The sequence below is a fragment of the Phragmites australis genome, chromosome 19 (assembly GCF_958298935.1).
Source record: "Phragmites australis chromosome 19, lpPhrAust1.1, whole genome shotgun sequence".
NCBI classification, from domain to species: domain Eukaryota; kingdom Viridiplantae; phylum Streptophyta; class Magnoliopsida; order Poales; family Poaceae; genus Phragmites; species Phragmites australis.
In genome coordinates this window covers 18,003,295-18,024,257 of record NC_084939.1, presented here as the reverse complement: position 1 = coordinate 18,024,257, position 20,963 = coordinate 18,003,295, and the positions used below count along the sequence as shown (strand labels likewise).

At 41.6% G+C, this 20,963-nt stretch overlaps 1 protein-coding gene across 3 annotated transcripts; it reads right to left on the bottom strand.

The window, feature by feature from the left end:
• Positions 1–288: 288 nt before the first annotated feature.
• On the bottom strand, positions 289–11,764 carry LOC133900323 (uncharacterized). Of its 3 annotated transcripts, XM_062341408.1 has the most exons (14): positions 11,495–11,764; positions 11,171–11,381; positions 9,470–9,725; positions 9,005–9,230; positions 8,785–8,908; positions 3,646–4,266; positions 3,375–3,436; positions 3,196–3,250; positions 2,484–2,523; positions 2,037–2,365; positions 1,792–1,923; positions 1,559–1,707; positions 1,250–1,318; positions 289–791 (listed from the first exon to the last, which is right to left on the bottom strand). In XM_062341408.1, the coding sequence occupies exons 2-14, from the start codon at positions 11,327–11,329 to the stop codon at positions 728–730; spliced, it is 2,286 nt and encodes a 761-aa protein (XP_062197392.1). In that variant the 5' UTR covers positions 11,330–11,381; positions 11,495–11,764; the 3' UTR covers positions 289–727. The 3 variants fall into 3 exon arrangements, with proteins under 3 accessions (XP_062197392.1, XP_062197393.1, XP_062197394.1); XM_062341409.1 differs by lacking the exon at positions 1,250–1,318; XM_062341410.1 differs by lacking the exons at positions 11,171–11,381; positions 11,495–11,764 and having other exon boundaries at positions 9,005–9,255; positions 9,470–9,626.
• Positions 11,765–20,963: the final 9,199 nt, after the last annotated feature.

Genomic DNA, 20,963 nt, shown 5'->3' with positions numbered 1-20,963 from the left:
CTTCCCAGTCATCTCACCGAAGAGCTTTCGTTGGAGATACACACCAGACCGCAAAAAAAAAAATATTTCATCTGGTTTTATTAACAACACACTAGGGAGACACATGTCCCGTACAGCAATGAAGATAATCAAGAACCCATTTCATGTTGCAATGATCGTGGTGACCATGACACCATTATAATATCAGATGCCTTCTAGTAAAATTAAACGGTAAAGTCCAGTGGATTTTATCTACTCAGGGACCTTAGGTAACATGTTCATCCTCCTGGCAAACAGTGACTGCAAATATGCAAAAAGATCCATTCTTATTTTTCTCGTTTTTTGTTTTCATGTACAGAGTAATACAGAGACATTGATGAACAAATCAAATCATCTTGTACAACAACCAGACAAGTCTTCTACAACAACCCGATATAGTAAATCGCAAGTCTAAATATCTCAAGTATTGATATCATTGCCCGGACCTTTGGATCCTATTTTAATAACTTCTTTTCTTGATGTCGTCATCGATGCATTTTTTTTTTTGGCCGCCTCTAAAAATTGTAAGCATGCAGACTGAAAGAAGAATAACTTGGCAAAGGTGACCGCAAAGTGAAACAGGATGGTCAATAATAACAGGAAAGTGAACAGAAAGAGAGTAGTGACCGCAAAGGGGCTTGGCAGAAATAACTTGGCATGAACAGGTGAAATTTCCTCATGCAGCTCGTCCCTTTCATTGCTGTCAACACTAACAACGTCCATGATGGTCAATCTCCGTAATTGCTAATCCATGGTTGTGTCCAATAACAACCCTATAACCACACATGGAAAACAACAAGAATTGATCAGAACCTTATCCCACAATTAAGATTTGTGCATTACAAGTTTTACAGTACAGCAGCAAATGAGGGCAATATTAGCAAGTGCAGCAATGCCAAGCAAGGGCGCTCAAGGAAAACTATTGAAGTGTGCAAGCTTCAATTGCGACTGACAACACAAATAAAGGATAACTTTTTTTGAGGGAAAATAAGTCGAAAGAGCTCTTCCTATGCATTTAAAGGAAGAAATAGCAACAGTACAACAAAGAAAGCCAACCCAGTAAATAGCAAGTAAATAGATCATCGAAGCGAATAAATCACCATAGCAGCTCTACAACCAATTTTTCTGTTTGTTTAGTTTCTTTTTTTCTTGAACTTCTAGAACTTGATGGCAAGCTACTAATATGTTCCAGGCAACCAAACTGGAGAACAGGAAGTGTTTCATTGCGCACCTTCTTGAGTCCTTCGTACATGCTAATGCATGGACTTTTCTGAGACCAAAGTTAAGTATGCCCTCAAGCCTGAGTACGAAACATGGACAGTGTTAATACTAATAAAAAACATTACGGCCAACTCCAGCGTCGCGTGTTCACTGTGCGACTAGAGGTATGTGATGGGAGAGAGATTTAATGAGAAAAGGCTCCACGCGAAGCCCATCCCATATCTGTTGGATCATGATCTGCTCGTGATCCAATCACCAACCAGCGCTTGCAAAATAGGATGGCGACCATATAAACTGTCAAAGGGATGGTGTGCCTTGCCTGAAGCTATTGGTGCTCCAAAGACGAACAGTCCCGTCACGAGAACCTGTCATCAGTATTGGAAGCTCCGGATGGGAACATACAGCACTGACTCTATTTGCATGTCCTTTGAGTGTTTCAACACAACTCTTCTTTTGCAAGTCCCAAATCTGTTTCGAAAAGAACATAAAGAATTAGAATGCAATGCTCTGTACACGTGCTTAACAGCGTACTCTTTAGAGAAGATGGCACACCTTGGCAGTCCCATCATCGGAGCCTGTAATCAAGTATTGCTTATCACCACGAGTAAAGTAATCCAAACATCTCACGTGGGATGTATGTTCTTTCAATGTGAGGTTAGCATAAGGAGAATCAACACTCCAGATCTGAAATTTTGAAGTACAAAAGCAACTCACAGTTACGCAATCAAAGACCAGTATTTTCTTATTGGATCTTTTCGAAGTTTTCATAAGAAAAGTGGGAGAGATTAAACGCAAACCTTAAGTGACTTGTCCTTGGAAACACTAGCAAAAGCTTTGGCATCCTTGGCGTTAAAGACTACCTGCATCACAGAGTCAGAGTGCTCCTCTTCAAATTTTCGTGTGGAGTTCCAGTCATTTTCCCAGTCCCACAGCTTGATTTCGAAGTCATAGGATGCTGACAGTACATAAGGCTCAGTTGGATGAATAGCCAAAGAAGTGATCTGTTCGCTAAGAGCCTTAAATTTCTGGACTCTCTCCGCTTTATTATAATTGTACACATGGATGCAACCATCACCATCTCCAGCCACAACCCAGTGCTTTCTTGCAATAAATTTAACCGTCAAAACTGCAGTGGGCGTGAGTAGAAATTATAAGGTGTGTGAAAAGGGGGGAAATGTCTGGTTGAGAGAATCTAGTAACATTAGCAGAGAACAAAAATGAATTGGTCAACTCAGATGACATGCCTTCCTTTTCCCTTGTGACTTCAAACATATTTACCATTGCCTGTAGATAAATGTGACATACCCCAATTAGTCCAACATGCAATGGCATATTCAACTTGCAGTAACGTTTTCTTTTAAAAGAAAAACTAGTTCCAATAGTTACTATCAATTTCAAGAAATAGTTGGTCATTTGACATAGTATAGACAAGGAAATAATATCAAAACCAAAACTTTAAGCGCTTACATTTAAATTATCTATATGAGAAATCCTATGAGAAAACTTTAGCACTATAGACAATACAACTGCAACAAAAAAACTTGAACACAACAAAACTTTAACATCCATTTTATTTTTCTATAACAAAATGGCATATATAGGTCATATTTTCTTTCGGCATATATTACATAGCTATCTTATGTTTTCTTGTTTCCCCTTACTACCACAATTTGAGTTTGAACTTGAATTTTTAATGTGTGCCACAATACTTCATAAAATTCATGAGTGTTTCGCCATTTCGTTCTGATTTGGGACTCAGATCAAAGTAGTTTGTTTGACTGAACAATATTTCGTTTTCCATGTACATCAAAACACACTTACATTTGTAAAAGTTTGCCGTGGTGCCATTATCTGGCTCAACTAATTAATATGTTTACGAAATGTCCTAGCAATAACAAACCATAATTGTATCAAATACGCAATGCATTCTACTGACAGATGAGACTAGCTGCCAACCTTTGTCTGATAGTTCCAAATGCAGACGTTCCCGTTGAAATGACCGGTTACAATCCTGTAACGCACATGAGGAATATATCATAAAAGTGGGCATGGCTGACAAACTCAAGTGAACAAGAAATTAAACATTTCCACATAATTTAAATGCTCAGTAGACAGTGTTCAAACTATCCACTCACCATGACTCTGTTGGATGCACATCCATGGAAACCATTTTAGTAAAATTCTCCGTTGATATGACCTGATCCAACCAAACAAATGTTAATCAATACAGAACAATTCTATTCATAGGTTGTTTTGAATAAAGAAGAATGAAAAGTTTATGCGTGCTTCTGGCAAAATAGATAAGATCCAATTGAAAACAATAAGCTCTGATCTCCTTAAGAATAAGAGCTAATATTTCAAGTGAGTGCTTCATATAGATTTGGATATGTATTTGGCCAGACTCACCACAGAGGTGGTCTCTGCTTGTGGGTCAGAGACAGGCATCAGCATCAGCTTATGCACCCTATCAACACCCGTCTTTTCAACTTCCGTAAAAAAATTATTAAACTCGATGTCAGCTTTTCCTTGTACGATATAGATAAGCTGGTTGTCATCCATTAGGCTGCTCTGTTGGATCAGAAACTTGTCCGGATCCTGTGGCTGCTGCTGCTGTTCTTTCATCATCACAGTGAGCGTGTAAGTGCAATTTGGTGGCACGACACCGCAGAGCCACTCAGTGAAGTACCTCTTTGGATTCCCAGGCCGAAGTCTGAATGCTACACGGTAATCTGTGCGGTTGGTTAGGTGCACTGAGCATGGGATCAACTCGTTTGGCTTGAAGGGGAATCGGAGCTCTAGGGGCTGGATCTCGAGCAGTTCAGTGGATGTCACAGTTTCTTCTTCTTGGCAACCAGTTTCTGTTTCGTTCAGCATACTGATAATTTCCCCTATATTGGGCCTTTTTTGTCTGTCGAATTCCACACAGTTTAATGCAACCTCGACACATGTCTTTACTTGATGGCAGTATGCTTGCAGTAATGAATGGCTCAATGTTGCCTCTAGCCTGTTCTTCCAGATTTCATGTACCTGCCAAATCAAATTCGGTGAAGATTACCACACTAGATTACAAATGCAGGACGTTCTATCATAATATATCTGTTGAAGTGTAAAAACCTTTTGTGATTAAATGCACCTAATTAGCAATCTGAAAAATCCCAAATTGTCTCATTATCTATACTTCTATAAAAATAGATAAGTTGTGACAGATCTAAATGATCTTCATCATCGCCAAGAATGGGTCACGGTTTAGTACTAGACTATGTGATCGATGATTTATATTAATGTGATCTTTGATGCTTTTATTCCCTTTCAACATTCGGCTATGAGTTGAGATGATATAATAATGAACGAGAGTTGTATGCATCACACGATGCAAAAAGCTAGAACTATTTTCCATTCTCTAAAAAAATAATCTTCATCATACATCTTACATGATCAAATAGTCCACAATCAAAGTTGATCCTCCGTCCCCTCTCCTATAATATGAAAAATCATAATTAATTAGCTAATTAACAATCAACCTACTCCCCACATGATGTCCTTCATCGTCTTCCTTGATTGCAGCGTGCTCTTTTTCATTTTGTTACTCTATTTACAAAAACTTAAATCATGATAAATGATCACTACATAATGAATGGCCAAGGCTAAGGAACGGTGTGTTCTTTTCTTCTTCTCTTTCAAAACTATGACAAGATCTTCAACGAGTGTACTCTCTTTTCTTCTCTTAGTCTATTTTCAAAACCAGCTACTATCTTCGGTCCCTACTAATGCCTACCTGGATCGACAGACAACATCCTCAACTCTGGCCACGCACCGATCACATCTACGGAGAAGTGTCAGCTACCTCCGCTCATCGGCCCGCACCCACCTTATCAACAACTATCCCCTCAGCGCCATCCATCTCTGTGTTGCACATCTACCTGGATTCAATTATCGTGTATGCAAATCTCTCTTTTGTTATGCTATTTTCTTTTACTTCTTCAGATTACTATATCATGTATTGATACCATGTGTAGTTGCTAGTGCAAGCAAAAAAGGGAAGGATTGATGCGGGTTTATTTTTGGTAGCTACAAATCACAAAAATTACAAATCATGATTTTATATTCATAACGACTCTTGAGGCACATATTTATTTCTGACATGGGTTGTGATTTTAGCACTTGTGCCTTACTTAAAAAAAATGTAATCCAACATTCGTCAAAACAATGCATTAGAATGGATTATTACAGACGAATTTTAAACTCTATCACATACGGTTATTGGTTCCGTCTCTGTAAAAGTGTCTGCGAAATCGACCTTGTTACAGACAGTTACAACTCCGTCTGTAACAGACATACACATAGACAAATTTTCTAGAAAACCGTCTGTGAGTAGTAAAAGTCGGTTTTCCTATAAATCCGTGTGTGAATAATAAGAGTCAATGATGGTTTCTGTTAAAACCTATATAAATTGTCACGAACGGATTTTTTTGAAAAAACCGTTTATGTGACCATTTCCCACCTGAGAAACCATTTTGCTTTCTGATTGCCCTCATGATATGGCCTACACACTTTCTAGCTATGATAGTCCGTCTACTCTCACTGATTCTGTGGTAGTGAAAAAAGAACAGATGAAATGTGCGGACATTTGCATTGTTTCCTGCGATGTTCTTAATAGCAGGAACTTAAGTGAATGTTTGGGGGTGGAGATGGACTGAGTGGGGCAAAGGAGGAGCAGGAGGGGATAGAGGAGGACGTCGAATGTACATCCCTGATTGGGTCGGCGAAAAAGAGGAGTCTATCGAGGTCCTAGTAGAATTGTTGGGGCAGCCAAAAGAGAGGTTGAGCACGGAGGTAGGGGCGGTGGAGCCATGCACCTAGGGAGGAAAACAAAAATGTTAAATCTTGGTATTCCAGAGATTGTTTTTGAACTTTTTCGACCGCATCAGCCGGAAATGATATATCAAAAAAACAAAAATGGAAACGAGAAAACTCTGCAGAAACAATAGCGGAAATGATTTATGCCATTTTTGATCGTTTTCGAGTTATTCTATTTTGGGTCCGGAATTTCCAGTTCTCCTTCCCATGGTCCACCTCAACTCGGGCACAACCCACGGTCTAACAAGCAATAGGCCTCCCTGCTCCAGGCTCCCACCCTCTCGGCCTCTCGTGTCCCATTTTCTATTCGCCTGGGGCAGCCAGTCTGATGATTGATTGACCCCGTAGCACAAGCGAAGCCGCTTCCTGAAGCATGTCGATGACACGCTCGTTGTGCTCCACATGCACGGGGTGGTTGGTAGCCTTGGTGGCATTCTAACAGAGGTCCTCGCGGAGCCATGGCTCAGCCACCTCTTCTTTGACGATTACCCCCGGTACGTCGGCCTCATGCACGCGATCAATAATGGCATGAGGGCATGCAACTGGCTTGGATCGCCTTCATCGTGGCACTCAATGTCGCCGCGACGAGTGCGGTGTGACTGGACGTTGGGATGCTCATGCTGCTCTAGCTCTGTGAGGAGAAGCTGGCAGCCGGTGACGACACAATACACAGGCTGGCTTAGAGCTAGGTTCAATGCTTTCGGGATTGAATTATCGATTCCCGATCGATACCAGCATGTTTTTGTCCCGATAACACCGATTCTGGTTTTCTCGCATTATCAACATCGTATTTGTTTCTAGCATTATCATTATCAACTTCGTTTCCGAGCGAAAATGTGAAACTAAAAGTTGTTTAGGCATTTTCCGATCCTTTTTGTACCATTTTCATCCCTATATGCGCCCATGCCTTAGGTAGGGCTATGTCCGTCAGCCCGTAGAGCAAGATTTGAGGAAAATAAGCTGAATAAGGTGGCTTTTGCAGTGAGATCGAGTTGCCTAGGGATGAAATCGAAGGAGGAGAGAGGAAATGTTGCCGGCGGCGAGGGAGGTTGCCAGACACGAGTGATTTGGAGTCGATGGGCTTCTTGGGGCCTGAGGGCCGCATGGCTACAGGAAGCCCGTTGCCACACACATCAATCACCATCATCGCCTCACCCACAGCTACAGCCGTGGCTCGCCACCGCCACAATAACTTGCCACCACCACCACGGCACACCTAGACCACCTCCCCACGTCTTGCCGTTGTCAATCTCCTCCAGCTTACCCCCAAATGTTCCAGTTTTTAATTTAAATTGTTCCTGTCAACAAGAAATTTTGTTCTGGCTTTAATGATGATTTGTTCTCACCGGTTGAAAATGTCTACACTCCTTACGGTTTTCACTGGTTTTGAATAAACGTGGGTAAAATACTAAAATTGACACTTTGATGTTTTGCCCTTTTGCCCTTTTTGGATATTTTTAGCTTACAAGTGGGGCCCAGAAAGTGAGTGAACCGGACATGTGGGAAGGGTAAAAATGTTCGAATGTGACCACCAAAGTGGCACCCTTTCGGATGATGATATTTCGTAGAGTTCCATCTCTTTGGATGGAAAATGATAAAACTAATTTTTTAAGGAGACAAATCATCAACTTTAGACACGTTCCAGAGGCACTTGAGCTATAAGAAAGAAAAGGAATTCTTAGGCTATTTTAGTAGAACTATTGCTATCATTTAAAACAACTTAAAACCATTGTAAATAGAAGGACACTAATAAGGTAGAAATTGTGTTCCCCTAAAGCCTAAAATCAACTATAGGGGATGGCAACGTTGCTTTTTTTTTCCTTTAAATGTCTCGAGATGGCAACATTGCCATTCATCACAGGGAAGGCTTTCCATCACGGTCGCCATTTAAGTAATGGGTAGCAAATTTTATTGCGTTCTCATATGCACCAAAGAGTTAGTGGGGATCGGGTCCCTAATAAAGAACCAAATTCATAAGTTCACCACATTGATCACTAGAAACAATTAAATTTACCAGTACTAAACTTACTAGTAGACAAGATTGTATATTAGTATTAAATGAATTAAGTACTATAGGTGTTTCAAAAATATGTAATGCTAGAGACAAAATATCCATGCATGTTTTAGAATTTAGACATATATATACGCTAATTTAAGTGTACATGAATACTGCGTATTGGGATCACTGCTGCAAATAGGGATGGAGGAGGGACGCCCTTCCCTATACCCGTAGAGACTGTAAAGGATAATTCTCCATAATATTGTGTCCTAACAGAGCAATCACTTCTGGATAGTGCTGTAGGAAAAGCTCAAAGGCCTCTGATACTTTGTATCGAGTCTTCTTCTGACTCAAGTCCAAAATGGCTCAAAAATAACTCCAAAGTTTAAGTGCCAGTGCCACTTGAAAAATGGTTGAAGTCTAGGCTATTGTGCTTTACTTCGGCTTGTAACTCCTAAACTCGTAGTATGTCTTTCTTAATTTCATAGCAACTAATGGAAAACAGATTTCGAGTACATTGTTTTCTTTGTATAACATCATCAATAATTTATTAGAATTTTATGTGCGATATCTTTTTATAAAATTTAGTATTCACAATTGAGTACTTGGACAATAGTACTCTGGTCAGATAAGTTACTTACATTTTATAAAATTTAGTATTCACAATTGGGTACAGATAAGTTACTTACATTTTCAACCTTGGGTAAAGTCTTTTTCCCTGTTATAATCTCTAGGATTATCACTCCTAAACTGTATATGTCTGCCTTGAGTGTGATTATCCCATCATCTAAGTACTCTGGTGCCATATATCCCCTGCATAACAACATGGCATATATGTTTGTGGCATTAAGGTGCAAAGTAAGTGCAATAGACTCTATCCTGAAATACAGTAGTTCTCAAAGTACTTACCTCGACCCCCAACGGTTTGAAGTGATAATTCGAGTTTGTTGTTTATCAAAGAGTCTTGACAGACCAAAATCGGAAATTTTCGGCATCATATTATGGTCAAGTAATATGTTTCCAGGCTTCAGATCCAAGTGAACAATGTTCTCTTCCTCGTGAAGATAGCACAGACCTTGACAAACTCCCTTAATTATTTTGTAACGTTCACGCCATCCAAGTCCACCAGATTCAACTGTATTTTGTGGAAATGTAAACCCCTGAAACACAATATAAAAATACTTTTCGTGCTATATATTGACCATTAAGTGGAATGGTGCATTCTTTTTTTTTCATTTTTCTGGATTTTGGTATTTACAGAATCCACACATAAAAACTTAACACGAATGAAGAATATAGTTGCATGTTAACACCATATAAACTTTGTGGAAAATACAAAACAAATCAAGTATCCAGCATGATGCATTACCGTACCTGTAAGACCGCTGTAAAGACTCCCATTACATATATACTCGAAGCATAACAGCCTTACTCGGACATCAGCAAGGACATATCTCCCCTCATGCTCCATCATTTTCCCTTGTGTATCTGCACAGTAGCCTAGGAACTGTACTATATTTTTGTGCTTGGTCCTCATCAGACAAGCAACCTCCTCCTGAAACGACTTGTCTTCGATTAGATGATCGGAGAGCTTCTTCACAGCAACGACCACCCCACTGCGAAGCACTCCCTATTTAAGATATCATGTTAGTATAGACAAGAGCTTTCAGATCAACTGTGATCAGTGTTGACAGGATCGAGATCTTGATTCACATATGAAGTTCTTCGTTAACATGATTTCACATTAAAAGATCGAATCGATGAATATAATTTTCTACCTTATTTTACCAATAGTACGTTGTCTCACTCTACCACATTATTTCATTCTGGACATATGGCACATAATTGTATTTATAATAGCCAATATGGATTCCATAAATACCATGGTTATATAACCATTAACATAGATCGACCAAATAATGCATAGTTTTGTGTGCAAACTACAATATTATACTTTAGATTACACATTTAAAGCTTTTGTTTATTTACATACAGTGCAAATGAAGTAAAGTTTTCTGCATATTCAAATGATAATCATATAAAACAAGCAAAAGGTAAATCTTGCAATTAGAATAAGCCACTTTTGGTGCACATATGCAGAAGCTATTAGTTTACGCATTAAAATAGTGTATAACTTTTTGGAAGAAAAAAATTGGTTGAACTTCTAAACCTACACTACTTACGTATGAAATTTGAAGTTGAAATTCATTACCAGTTGAGAGTAAGAAAAATAGATTTTTTTTACAAATGATAAGTCAAATATAAAAGAAAAATAAAAAAGATAATATTCAAGTGAATATATTTTTTTTTCTTTAACATATTTTGATTTTGAACTTCAAAATTCAAAGGGTCATACAGCACAATATAGGCTACATACGTAATAAAAAATGTATATTGGGTGAGGTTTATGCATGTGTGCACCAAATGAGGCTTGCCCACTTGATATTTTTGCTCTCTCCCCCCTCACCCCCTAAAAGAAATTGTAAATTTTGCAAAAACATTGAAAAGCAACAATCTTAAGCGCCTATTTTTATGTGCCATCGTTACGTGTTCATAATGTTCAACAAAACCCTTATTACACAAAACAGAGTTCATAGGCCATGGCCGGCCATCATCGTCATATGCTCCAAATTGTTCCATCTAGTGACTCATATGCCATCAACTGTGTTGACATGGTCGTGTCTAAAAATCTTGGGCCATGTGGAAGAGGAGCAGGCAATTCATCTAATTTGCTATGCCAATCAGTCTCTCCACATCAAACAGGAACCAATTGGATCTAGTGGCTCTGACAAATTGGTCCAACCTATCAAGTCTGTTTTGTGATAGATGTGTTATCAAGTATGAAATGTTAGACACAATCAAGTGTGGTTTCTTGATTCAAATGCTTAAAACTATGCCTTATTTTATAATAGTTTTGCCGATGGTAGTTTGAACTTAGGAAAAAAAATCAACAATTAAGACTGTCAGGAAAGAAAGAGGATTCTGGAGAATTTGTTGCCGAGGTAGTTGAAATTTGAACTAAACACCAAACATTTTATTCAAATTCCCCTATTCCAAATATGATCGAAACTGTACCTTGTAAACCACTCCGAAACCGCCTCTTCCGATTTCTAGATCATCCGAGAAATTTCTTGTGATTGATTTGAAAAGAGACAACGGTAGATCAGTTGGCTCCGCGTTATTATTGCGTAGCTTGTTCTCCAGGACGGAGAAAGCACCCTGTTCATCGTCCATCTCAAATCACTCCAAAACCTTTCAGATAGGAGTTGCTCGGTAATACGAGCTCCTGCAACATTGCTCAACAAAGAACGAAACAGGTTGCTAATCAGTCTGAAACCACAATAAGTAAACACATCATAGAAATAAGCAGGTAGGATCGGAGGGCAGTACTGTCCTAACCTCCCTCCCCCAGCTTGCTTGCGGTGCTGGCGATGTTGCAGCCGCCGGCCGAGTAGCCTTGAAAAGGATGTTGCAGTCGCCGTGGCAGGCTGGTTATTTGGTGAAGAAGAAGAAGAAAAGGAAGAAGAAGAAGAAGCTGCTAGCTGCTTGAGGAGAACGCACTGATATTAAATTCCGACACCAGTTTGACAAATCTCAGGCTGAAGAAGAAGAAGAAGAAGCTGCTAGCTGCTTGAGGGGAACGAACTGATATTAAATTCCGACATCCATTCTTTGCTCCAAAGTCGTCCCGTCGCATCTACTCCTGTCTCCGTCAGTCTACACCGTGCACCGACAAGGACAGGACTGCTCCGTACGTGCGTGGCCCCGTGTGTATATATTATTAGAGTTGTGCCATTGTCAAATCAGCTACGGCATGCTCAACGTAAGGTGGCTTGGACTGGTGGTTTAAGGAGAGCGCGCGACCAACCTTGATACAAGACGAAGGATGCTATTCCTACCAATTCAGTGCAGGGGTGAAAACAATGATGGCAACACTAGCAGAGAAAATAAAATCTCAAACGGTTTGTTAGGATCATTCAAGTCGATTTTCTAACCGATTAAAATCTATCGACTGTGATAATTATTAGCAGTACAGGAACAGATTAGGATAATAGTTATAACATTGATCACTTGCTTAAATATTATCCTCTGGACTTCCACACATAGATTATAGATATAGATAAAAGAATTAAAAAAGTAAAAAAATTTGATGACCTTTGAGTCGTACTTGTTAAAAAGAGATAAGATACTCATATATCCTAGGTATCATATTGTTTATAGGCTTCTTGTGTTGATGTTAGTTCTATGTTAACTACTAGTGTTGATGAATTGTGCCAAAAATAATCTAAGAACTAGAATATGAAACCTATTGTTAAATGATTGTCTGAGTGCATTCATTGATGGGGAGTTTTCCATGCAAGTAAAGGACGAGGGCTTTGATTTCACGCTTCCAATTCACGAAGGAGCACATAGTAAAACTGTATTAGATATTGTGTAATTTCTCTTAACTACTGGAGATTTTCTCTAATACGAACAACATAAACTTTTTCTTTTTCTATTGATTATTTTATGCTACCATAAAAGTTCGAATACCCAGCCTAGTCGGCCACGTCACTGGGTCAACAACCGGTGGTAGCATTGAGGCCGCCTCCACCACCGTGACTAGAAAAAAATCCTCCGCACGCCACAACTTCGGTGGCGTTTTTTCCATCGAGGTTGGAGACGATGGAAGTGGAATGAGATGAGGACGATTGTTTTCAGCTTTGTGCGGTCCACCTTTCTGTGTGCGTGATGATCTGACCTAACCAAATCGGCCTGACGGGCTAACTCGGTATGAACCTGGCTAGGCACGGCCTGTTAGACCCGGTTAAGTTAATAGATCATGTCATGCTAGTCCGTGTACCAGAGGCGTGACTCACGGCATGACCCATAACCAACCGTATCGTGCCGGGTCGGTCTGGACACGGTTGCGACACGCTGTGCCATGTTGGGAGGCCTGGCGCAACGACGGTAGTGGCATGGCAGGGTGGCAGCACGGAGGCAAGATGGGGCGGGGCAGCAGGACGGAGGCGTGCAGGGGCAAGATGACGGGACCACGCTTAGCCGGGCCAGGCTGAGCCAGCACAGCGTGATGTGACCTCGGCCCAGGTATGGTCCAATGAGGTATTCCTTGCCGGCCGTTCCATCTGGCCTTCGAGCTGTACCGTGCCTGCTAGGCCACGTCTAGAGTAGCGAACCTCATGCTGACTAGTAAGCACAATCCAGTTGGCTAGCTCTAATGATAATGTTGTTAGAGAATTAGCCCGCACAATAATATTGATTTACTGAGACAAATAATGCAAGATCATAGATAACACCAGAACACGTCACGGAAAAATATAAGTGGCTAGTTTTTCTAATTAAATCCTCGCAGCTAGCTTGCAGTGCTGGCTGCCAAGATGCTGCAGCTGCCGAGTAGTCTGCAAGAGGATGTTGGGAGTCTGAAGAAGACGAAGAGGTGCGTATAATCTGGTGGTTAGTGGCTTTTTGCACGAGAGATGGACTTGTTTGGTCATCGAAGCTAGTGACGAAATAAAATTCCGGCACCAGTTGACAAATTGACGCTGTAGCTACGAACCATTAAACCATTAAACCGTCCATTATATATATGGATCTATCATTACTGATTCGTAAAACCAATTGGCAAATTGACGTTGCAGTTGCGAACCAGTAGACCATCTATTACAAAATATATCTTATATGTGGGCCCATCACTGTCGATTTCTTACGAGCAGACAGTGATGAAGTATCACTATCTGCTCGTATCAAGGATCAATATAAAAGTCCATCCGAAAAGAACCGGTAGTGATAATTAACTATCATTATATGTTCTAGCTATGAACCAGTAGTGATACTATTACTGTCGATCATTCTTATGAACGGGCAGTAAAACTTGACTATCACTATCAGTTCTAGCCACAATTCGGCAGTGATAGTTCGTCAAGTATCACTTCCGATTCGTGTTACTAACCAGCAGCGATAATAGGCATCACTGCTGGTTTGTGTTACGAGCTGACAATAATAATAGATGACAGTTTATCATAAACAATTCATAACATTTTTATACGAAATTAGACAGGGACAAACTTTGTATGCAAATTGTAGCCCTCGGCGACATCTATAACTTTGAAAACTTTTTCATTTGAAATTATTTAGATGTACAAATAGTTATTTCAAGCTTTAGACAAAAGAGATCAAAATGATTGCATACTGAGAGGTCTCGGGTTTGAGTGCCACGAACCGCATGCTCATGTATTTTATGCGACTTGTGACTTGCAATAGCGCGGGGTGCCTAGTCGGGCAAAAAAATTCGCTTTTTCAGGTCAAAAAAACGTCGATTTGGAGACCACCTATCACTGTCGGCTGAAAACTTCAGCCGTCAATGATAATTGGATCACCGTTGGTCCCTGGACCGATACTATCACTACCCGTTGCTCATTGCTGACTTTAAAATTGGCAATGAATAATGTTTTGAAGCCAACAATGAAAACTCGTTATGTAGTAGTGATTCTTTAACTCCAAAGTTTATCCTTCTTCTCAACTCCTGTCTCCTTCAAGGCCTCAAGAACTCAAAGTCTACAGCGCACATGCCTGCGCCAAGGACGTGGCCTGTATATGCCCCCAAGGATACCTTATTAGATTAGTCACGATGTTGTCGGAAAACGTGGCTATCCAAGCTTCCATCCTTCGCATGCAAACCACGACTTGTTCAAGAATATTTATCTGCCCCGGTATCAGCTGATTTCAAGCTGCACACTCGTGATAACAACAGCTGAGTACTGAAATGAGCAAAGGATATACAATGGATATGTTTACGCGGCATGTGCACACGATTTTGAAGAAAACGACATCAGCCAGATTTTGGATCACTAGTAATTGTGTTTTTTTTTTCCAATGGGATCAGTAAAAGTTATATGAATTGCATTTGAAAGATCAATTTAGAAGTAGGACATGTACGATTTTTAGAAGTTTCCTTTTTGGTCAGGAGCAACTTTGCATCCAATGTGGCTAGTCACACACACATACCACACACAGGCCATCCCCTGCAAAGTGACCTGGTATTAGAACATTAGGGTGCAAAGTGACACTGTGTAATGTGGATTCACACGATACTTTTGGAAGGGAAATGGATTGTTTCCTTAAAAAATGAAAAAGAATCAAGAAAAATGATTCAATGAAAATTGGAGCTGGCTGCTGCTAAGAGCCTAAGACAGTTCGACAAGACGCATCAGTCGCTCCAAACTATGGATTTAGTCAGTCAAACTCGTCAAAACACATGTCGAAACCTTAGTAGTACTAGTACCACTGCTAGTCTTAGCATTAGCTCCCCAATTCTTAACACAGGACACGAAACAACAGAACAGAAGCGAAAAAGTGATCGATCATGTCGGTGACAACCGCATGCCATCGAGGTGCTATGATTCTAGGTGTGGCTTGTGGGGAAGTACCTAACCATCATCGTCCCCAGAAGATGAAGACGAAGATGGGGGACGGCGCCAGGGTAAGCCGGCCCCAGTCCTCTACCTGGACATGAATGGCATCATCCACCCCTGCTTCCACCAGGAGTCCAGGTAATCAAATACTAGTATACTCCATGGTTGAGATCGTGATAGTAACATAGTGAGAAATACTTGTAACAGTGAGTGTAATAATTTTTCATCTCTAGTTATTATATTAGAGGAGTGAGGATATTTAATGGCAAACCTTAATCTACAAGGGATATCCTGGAATTTTTTAGGGACATTATAGTCATTATCTACCTACATTGCTCTCTGCAACTAAGTCCTGACACGTGTCCTAGAGGGACCCACACTTTACCCTCTATCAGGGATACTGGCGAATTCCCTCTCGCCATTGCCTAGTCAAATTCTAACTAACTCGTGGGCTCCTTTTTGGATAGGCCTTCGCTCAGTCTCAGAAGATCCTCATGTCGCTTCCTTAGTTCTCAAAGCCTTGTTGGACCTATCGTCCTTCGGGCACCGTCGTGCCCTTTCGTCCTTCGAGCCTTGCCTCCGGGCTTCGCCCCTCAGGTTTGGCAACACTTTCTCGAGCCTAACTCATGCATAGCATAAAGGGGAAGCATCCCTACCTTGATGTTAGCCTTGCTATTTCGGTTTTTTGGGATTGACTGTTGTGGCCGAAGTCAACGAATCGGGGGCCCACATGGTACCATTCCCCCAACAATGGCCCCTTTGCGGTTTTTGTCCCGACTTTAGGGGTTGAAACCGAGAATCTTTAGACAGTGGGGTGGTACCCTTCTCTTGGTCCCCCCTTTGATCGATCGAAGTTAATTTCCAAAAACAGTAACGTTAACTTGCGTCAGAAGAAAAAGATTCATATATGTATTAAATAAGAGAATAACCCTCCGTTATCATGTGTTGTAAACAAAATACATCGTTCGCATGATAACATTAACCCTTCGATTACTCATTAGTAGTGTCCAAAATATACTCGTTGCGCGACCTTATACAAAATATCTATGCGTTGTGCAAACGATAAATTCTTCTCCCTCTTTCGCAATGCGCCCTACTTCAGACTTGGCATGAACCAAGTGCCTAGCACCTACTAATGCGCTACGGGGACAACATGAAAGATGGCTAGGGCATTCGTTGCGATGTCCCACTGCCATAGTGGTACTGAGCCCCACCGTGGCCATCGAGCTAGCTGAGGTGGATGTAGCTCGTGCGAAGGCCTACGAGGTCTCTGTCTCCTTCGAGGACGTACCGTGCGAAGGCCTACGAGCTCTGCAGTATGATCTTCCCATGGAGCTCTACGGTCTGATGCTAGCCTACACGACCTGCGAAAGGTCCAGCGCTCGTCGTTGAGCACGTTATGGTCTTTGAAGCTGAGCGGTGCTCGTGGGGGTGAGGTCCAGTGAATGTTGTCGGGTGGTGAAAACCATAACTTGTCACTTCAAAGTAGGAGTACGTGGTCCCCTGCTTGAATGACTTGTCGAAGTTCTCCCCCGTTGGGCCTTATTTTGGCCCAAATATCCTCTGTCGGCTCTGATACCTAGCCGTTTGCGTTGCCGACCTGCCACCATGATGCCTCCCTAAGGCGCTCTCTAGTTGTGAGATAGCGGTTGCTGATATAGTCTAGGTGTCCAGATATTTCGATGAGATATCTATCGATCTAGTGGAACTGACTCTCGTGATTTGACTAAAAACAAACAGTTCATGAGTGCCTTAGCAATTGCAGAACCATCTCCAAATGGTTATTGACCTTGCTGGATAGCACGATCAACCTGAACACAAGGTTCAATTCTTGCGACCAGTTGAAGAACTAGCAAGAGTAAGAATTGCAAAGAGAATTGAAGATCTCAAAGTTATCGACACAAGAGGTGGGTTCTCAAATGTCTGTCTTGACAGGTAGTCATCCGACACAACTGAAGAACAGAAAGTTTACATAATGGCTAAACTAAACACAAGAAAACCCACCACATGAAGAAGTTCAGCCAAGGGTATAAATAGGTAAATGGGGCAGGAATTTTGGCCAGCACAAGAGGTAGGGTGAAATCTCCTCCCAGCCTTTCCATATTTGACGAAACTACCTAAATCCAGACTTTATTACATGGGCCCAACCCAATGATAGGTGGCGCATCACCCTTTTGATGTTGCTCTTATTTGCTTCTATCTTCTGGTCCTTCATTCCTTATAAGAATCACGTAATTGAGTTCACATGCATGAGCCTGAGTGATTGGTCCTGGTGTTGTGGCAGCAACAAGTGAAGAAGGTTGAACTGAAGAAGTGATGTCCTCATCATTTTGTGGTACATGTAGATGACGATGATCTTTTCTGGTTCGGCCCACCGCTTCAGGTGTACAAAGAAGCCCCATTTTGAGAGCTGGGGTAGCATGAAGGCTTCTCCGGTCAACGGGTTTGTGACTCACACGGATCCATCATCGTAGTCAAAACCTATTAGGTATCTTCCCTCGAAAGTCCTAATTCTCATTCTATACCCCTCGAACGACGGGACATGCATAGTGAGAATCCTCTCCTCCGTCAGCGAATAGAAGGACACTTTGCCTGACTTGTGAACTTCGTCGATCCGGAGGACCCATAGTATGAATTGCAAGTGCTCTTCATGATGGGTGTTGGCATGTCATCTGAAGCAGACTGCCCTCAAGGACACAAAATCCTTTGGTTCATTGAAGCGGTCGACAATGGCTCAGAGGGTTGTCCACGGGAGTTATGCCCACTCCATGACTAGCTTTGTCGAGACTTAGCTGGCTTTTGATGTCACTGGCTAAAGGGCTGAAAGGGAAACTAATCAATTGTGGATGGTATGTGAGGGTTACGGTGGTGAGTTCCATATTTATATGTGGCTAAAAGGGAGGTGAACAATCGCGCGTCGCTTGGAGTTAAGTGGTGACGGTTGTGATTTTTCATGGAATCTCAAGCATCTCAATGCCTACACCGTACACCATTATGGTGTTGCGCGATGACGCGGGTAATTCTGAGGTGTATGTGGTCCCACCTCCTACTGCCATATGTCGCTCCCACATCCTATGGTTTTCTCATCATGCAAACATGACATGGATGTTATAGGTCCTGCATGTCAGGACACGCGTCGCGCTCGGATATGCCGTACGTGCAGTGATGTGCTACGACGTGGCACATGTTTTTCCGTGATGTGCCCTGGGTGCAAGCTATATATATATGGGTTACCCCTTCTGTTATCCATCTCCTTGTTGTTGTGTGGACCCTTTAGGTCGGTCTCCCTCATTTCCTCTGGTACTTCGTTTCGTTTCCCCTTCGGCAAGATGACAAAGCCTAAGCTTCAACGTGCAAGTGCCACGGCTTCGTTGATGCCATACTTCGGAGCCAGCCAATGCACCGAAGGATATATTAAGTCCTTGGTGAATAAAGGTTGGATTTGCGATGCCAACAAAGCCCGGTTGCCTTCACCTGAAGAGACTATACTACAACCAAGTGAAGGCGAGGTCGTTGTCTTCCTCGAATTCTTCTCTTCTGGCCTTCGCTTCTCCTGGATTTCTATGTTGGCTAGCGTGTTGAACCAGTACGAGCTGCCGATCCAACAGCTTATGGCAAACACCATTTTTCAACTTTTGGTCTTTGTTTGGGCCTAGTGTTCGCAGGGCCAGAAGCCCAGCTCTGCGGCTTTTGCGTACTTGCACTACGCTCATTGCCAGTTGAAGAAGCTATTGTTAAACAGCAATGAGTTCACCATGTCATACAGTAGTGTCGTCTTCGTTCCCTTGAATGGGGTGTAGGCACTAGCCAGAGCCCAACAAAATTGATGGATTAACGACTGGACTAATTTTTGGTTCTACAACGGGGTTCCCCATGGCTTGATGTCACACCCAGTTTTAAGACCAAAGCGAATGTAAACTATATGTATGTTAGGATCAAGTTACATACACGTAGTGACGTCATAAATGAGTAGCAGACACAATATCCATTATTACAACATTACTTTATAACATCAATGACCCAAGGGTTTAAAAAAAGATTACAAAGCACCGGAAATAAACTTAGCATGGCACCCAACTCCACAGGCAATTGACCGAAAAGTCGCATGCCTAGAACTCAGCTCCATCTTTTGGGAATTCCTCGTAGTCTTCACCTTCTAAGCAGTAACAAGATTACGAAGAAGAGAGCAAGCGTTAGTATATGGAATACTCAGCAAGTGTGGAAAAAAATATGACATGTGGGCCAAAAGTCAAGATTGGCTTAACTCAAGGGTTTATTTGCATAAATGCTATTTTAGTAGTGAAATAGTTATAAAAGCAATCTATTTCTATGTGAATGATTCTTTAAGAGAAGAGCCAAGGTTCCAACCAACATGCTCCACAATAGAGGTTCCAACCACCTCTAAACAAAGCTAACCGGAATCACAGTTCTCACAACGGTGATCCACCAGATCCAACCCAAAACCAACCCGTGAACCACCTTACTAATCATGTGAGGAGTCCATGCCGCTCATGGCCGTGAGCACTGCTGATATATCACTTTTCACTCTGCAGAGGTCGTACACTTTACCCACAAGACGTGTCCTCCTTTTTGTTCATGTCAATCAAAAACTTACACACTTTTGAGGTGTGCAGCCAGAATTCCACTGCAAAACCTTTCCAACGCCTCTCTCAGCACGTGTTGACCCGCTGAGATTTCACCGCCGTATATAAGTGGAATACACCCTCCACCCTAGAAGCCCCATCTTGCGCCTTGCGGTTCCAGGAAGTACACCCTTCCATCCCCATGCCACCAAATGATCTTCACCATGCTAAGAGGATAGCGAATTACTCTGCTAGGCCCGTCCCGTACCAGGCTTGTGGTTGTACTATTTTTATGGGTGATCGCTTCACGAACCGGTCCTTAACATGGTCTGGGCAAGATCGCCATCAACCCAACAACAGAGTAATAGCCAATTATCCGAAAGCCAACAATTCTGCCTGGAACACATCGACAGGCCAACCATCATGCCAAACTTGCCCAGACACTACTATCTTAGACTAAGCACATTTCCCAAAGTTATCATCATTGTTCACATTATTAAAAAAACTCATTTTCTTATGCTACCCATAAGTAAGCACGACTAAGCACATTCTACCCATATCATGATAACCAATCTACGACTACAAGGAATATTATGGAAAAACTAATAACCCTAGCAATGGGTTATCATGTTTGATGAGCATGCAATTTGTAAAACAAAACTTTTATAAAAGTAGGCGCAAAATGTTCAAGGACAATTACCTTCTTCGTTGAGTTGCTCAAAATCCCCGAAGTACTAATCCTGGATACTCTCAAACGCCTCAGGAACAAACTCCTCTACAAGCGAGAAAACAAACATCACTAGGAACAAATACTAAGCAAAGCAAACACATAAAACAAACACTAGAACAAGCTAGAGCATGATTTCAGAAAGA

Coding starts and splice junctions, on each gene's coding strand:
- LOC133900323 (XM_062341408.1), bottom strand. CDS start 11,329: ATGGACGATGAACAGGGTGCTTTCTCCGTCCTGGAGAACAAGCTACGC. Junction 1,708..1,791: donor CCGATGATGGGACTGCCAAG/GTGTGCCATCTT, acceptor TTTTCGAAACAG/ATTTGGGACTTGCAAAAGAA. Junction 792..1,249: donor TGTACGAAGGACTCAAGAAG/GTGCGCAATGAA, acceptor GTGTGGTTATAG/GGTTGTTATTGGACACAACC.